The sequence below is a fragment of the Sphaerodactylus townsendi genome, linkage group LG01 (assembly GCF_021028975.2).
Source record: "Sphaerodactylus townsendi isolate TG3544 linkage group LG01, MPM_Stown_v2.3, whole genome shotgun sequence".
Taxonomy (NCBI): Eukaryota; Metazoa; Chordata; class Lepidosauria; order Squamata; family Sphaerodactylidae; genus Sphaerodactylus; species Sphaerodactylus townsendi.
In genome coordinates this window covers 1,905,951-1,910,073 of record NC_059425.1, presented here as the reverse complement: position 1 = coordinate 1,910,073, position 4,123 = coordinate 1,905,951, and the positions used below count along the sequence as shown (strand labels likewise).

General features: G+C 41.8%; 1 protein-coding gene across 1 annotated transcript; it reads left to right on the top strand.

Annotated features, from left to right (window-relative positions):
* The first annotated feature begins 177 nt into the window (after positions 1 to 177).
* LOC125439513 (prisilkin-39-like) lies at positions 178 to 2,924 on the top strand. The gene is made up of 2 exons (XM_048508616.1): positions 178 to 206; positions 2,146 to 2,924. The coding sequence occupies exon 2, from the start codon at positions 2,168 to 2,170 to the stop codon at positions 2,537 to 2,539; it is 372 nt and encodes a 123-aa protein (XP_048364573.1). The 5' UTR covers positions 178 to 206; positions 2,146 to 2,167; the 3' UTR covers positions 2,540 to 2,924.
* Positions 2,925 to 4,123: the final 1,199 nt, after the last annotated feature.

Genomic DNA, 4,123 nt, shown 5'->3' with positions numbered 1-4,123 from the left:
TAAGCCCAAGGAATGGAGGAAGACCAATTAACTCAATTAAGAGATGAGGGAGTGTGGCATGCCTGGGTAGACAATTAGGGTTTTAAGATGTTGCGCAAAAGAACGGGTCATCATCAAAAGACTGTGCCAGGGAGAGTATAAAAGGCCAACCCGTCTTCACTCCATCATCCAGCAACCTCACTTGAGACGCAGTCTTCAGAAAACCGGTAAGCTCCATTCTGATCCAGTTGTGTTAATGCATCTTCAAATTCTTCTCTGATAAAACAATTTTGACTTGGAAGTTGGGTCTTGCAAGACAGGTGGGTTCCTGTGGGCTTAATTTCTTCTTTTCCTTAAAGTGCTTCCCGATCTCTGTCTCAGACTCTCTGAAGGATGTCCTTTAAACTCAACCAGGTATCTTTGTCTAAAGTAAGACTGCATGAAAGAATAGCACTGCATCTGGGAAAGTTAGGCTAGGATTGCCTGCTGTAGGTCACAAAATATCTGGGCATTTTGGTTTTAGAACCTGAAGTGTTTGGGTTTGGAGAGGAGGAAGTTCGATTATACAGTCCACCTTACAAAGTGACCTTTTTCCTCCAGGTGAACTGATCTCATTTGCCAGGAGATCGGTTGTCATCCTAAAAGACCTACACTTGGCAATCCTCAATTAGGCTCAAACAGGGGCAAACCACATAGTAGTGGGAAATAAAAAAACGAGGATCAACTGAGGATCAATTCAGTGGTTATACTGTGAATTCTCTCTTCTGATTCTCACCTTATGGAAGACATCCATGATAAGTTTAGGAAGTGTCACACTCTTCTGGCATTCCACAATGTATTAAAAAAATCCATAATTATACAAGAGGGCTTTTTGCACAGTTAAACAGCTCTGTACTATATGAAATGGTCAGAAAAGTGCAATGGTAAGTGGGAAAGGAGTGTTGCCTCTAAAACAGCACTGCTTCTGATCACTGAAAGTATGTTCTGGATTGTAGGTAGTATCTACACTTCATGTTCAAAAGCTCGCTCTTGTTTCAGGTTCCTGTTTGACCTCAGACCTCTTTTCTCCAAAACCTATTGCAGTGTTCATTGGATGTATCATGCTGTTGATTGTACTTGACTTACGCAGCATAGGGTAGTAGTTAAGAGTAGAGGACTCCTAAGTGTAGAACCAGGTATGATTCTGAAGTCCTCCAACTGAGCAGCAAAATGTAATCTAGTGAATTGGATTTGTTACCCTGCTCCTACACATGAAGTCTGCTGGGTGACCTTGGGCTAGTCCCAGTTCTCTGAGAACTCTATCATCCCTTCTTGCATCCCAAGGTGTCTGTTGTGGGGAGATGAATGGAAGGAGTTTGTAAGCCCTTTTGAGACTCCTCACAGTTGAGAAAAAGGGTGAATAAATCGTAACTCTTCTTCTACCGCTGTGTAATTTACTTTGTATCTTATCAACAAAGACATATTGTGAATGAAGTATAAGAATAGGTTTAAGAAAGAAAACGAGAATGAAAATAAGACTAAGGCTGATTCCGCATGGGCCAAAAACAGTGGTGTGAAAACAGTGTGAAAACAGTGTAAACCCTTTTGCACCATTTTAAACCCTTTTACACCATTTTCACACCGTTTTCGCACTGCTGTTTTTGGCCCATACGGAGTCAGCCTAAGAATTAGAATGAGCATAGTAGGAGACTTATATCTCAGATAAAGAGGACTATAATTCTATCAGATTTTCAAACCAGCATGGCCAATTGGCCATGCTGGAAGGGGCTGATGGGAATTGTAGTCCATAACATCTGGAGTGCCAAAGGTTCGCCACTACGGGCATAGGGATAAGAATAGGTATCCACATTTTCAGAACCACACAAAGATGCGTCTTCCTGAAATCTGATTATATGGATACTATTATTATTATTATTATTATTATTATTATTATTATTATTATTATTATTATTATTATTATTATTATTATTATTATTATTATTATTATTATTATTAAGTTTCAATCATTGCAGTGTTGGAGTGTCTGCTGGAAGGATCCTGATGAAGGGGAATGCCTGCAGAAGTCAATAAAATAACATCAAATTTTTTAAGTGATGTTCCTACATTAGTTATGTGTGATGTTCTAATCCACTGCCCCTTATATTTTTCCCATGTTGTTCAATTCAGATATAAGTCAACCATAAACAATATGAGCCTCTACAGACACCAGAATTCCTGGGACCCATGCCGCCGTGGAAGTTTCTCTTCGGGCAGCTGCTATGGAGGTTCTGGCCAACGCAGCTGCTATTACCCATCTTATGGCCGTAGCTACTACCCCCAGACCTACTGGGGTGGTTACGGCCGTGGCTGCTACCCACCAATTAATTACGGCGGTTATGGGTATGGCCGTGGTTGCTTCCCACCACAATATTATGGGGGCTATGGTTACGGCCAGCGTTACGGATGGGGGTATGGATCCAGGCGTGGCAGCATCTGTTATGACCCTTGCAGCTACGGTTCTGGAGTGTGCTACCCTCGCTCTCGAAGGTACAGCTGCAGCAGCATCGACGGTCCCTGCTAAATGCTGGCGTGGACTTCCCGTGAGATGTTAAATGGTGACAAATACCCAAGAACTCTCCAGCTGATTCCCCTCTCCCCAAAAATGGTGAACACTGAAGATTTCCTATGGTTATTACTGTGAGCTCACCATTTCTCCAAATCAGTCTTGTGCTTGCCTTTGCTCACACCACACTGTCTTCAATTCCTAGTTTTTTATAATGGACACTACCTGCCTGCAAGTCCATGAGTTCCTAGCGGTTCTTTTTATTTTTTACTTTTCTGCAGGACACCTTGACAATGCAAACGTCCTCTAGTTTTATATGTTGTCTAATTTGGTTTGAAGTCTGACGTTGCTTGTTTCTTGCAGTTGCCTTTCTGTTCTCCAATTAAAAGCTTTCTCGGCATTATAATTGTGTCTGGGTGTTTCTCTGGCTATCCAAGTCTGATTTTTTAAAAAGAAATACTAAGATGGGAAAACATATCTTCTCTGTCTCTGATTGATGAAAGGAAATCAGTGTCTTCAGTGGAAGCCTGATAGAAGGGGAAGGCTACTGGTTGTGTTTACAGTACCAAGAGGAGAAATCCTATGGCAGATGCCATCATAGGAGCGGCCTGCAAGCAGAATTCCGAGTAGACATGATCAGAGGTGGGATCCAGCAGGTTCTCACCAGTTCCTGAGAGTGGGTTACTAATTATTTGTGTGTGCCGAGAGGGGGTTACTAATTGGGTCTGCTTTTCCGTTAGAAATTCCATTAGGTCCAAAAATCATAAAGTCCTGTTGTTTCCTATGTGGCTGGTTAGCAAAGGTAGAAACCAGGATAATTCTCCCTGTTGGGCTGTTTTAAAAACATGTTTTAGAAATATGGAAAAGTTCCTTGTTTAAGGAAAGTATCCTTCTTTTGATTTCCAGAAACAAAATTAAGTATTTGAAAGTATTAAGTATTTGACAGGCAGTCAATTAGAGGAGAAGTAGTTGTTTCTGTTGGCAGTAGACGATAGGACTTGCTAGAATGGGTTTAAATTATGGACAGAAAGATACCAGCTGGAAATTGGGAACTTTTTTTTACAGTAAGAGTTTTTTACAGTAACAGAGAAATTATTAATGCCCCGCCCCCGGAATGCCCAGCCATGCCCCTGTCGCCCAATTCCCCATTGGCACTACGCCACTGTTTGAATCCCACCATCAAGGGAACCTGTTACTAAAATTTTTGGATCCCACCACTGGACATGATCAACCTTCTTCTGCAAAGAACACCTTGAGTAAAGTGTTACATATATTCCAAATGACTATTTGCTGGGTTGCAATCCTGATTGCTATCCAGAAGAGATCCTTGTTATAGTCTGTATGAACAAGCATTCCCCCACAGGAGCTATTTTCCTACTTTTTAAAAGTGGCGGACCCTCAATGAATAACTGATTTTGACTCCATATTCTTCCACATGAGCAGCAAGCTCCAATTTGGTGAACTGGATTTGTTTTCCCCGTCCTCCACATGAAGTCTGCTAGGTGACCTTGGGCTAGTCACAGTTCTCTCTAAACTCTCAGCCCCACCTACCTCATAAGGTGTCTGCTATGGGGAGTGAAAGGGAAGGAGTTTGTAAACGGC

What these genes read in the sequence shown, in the direction of transcription:
- LOC125439513 (XM_048508616.1), top strand. Translation starts at nt 2,168, where the DNA reads ATGAGCCTCTACAGACACCAGAATTCCTGGGACCCATGCCGCCGTGGA.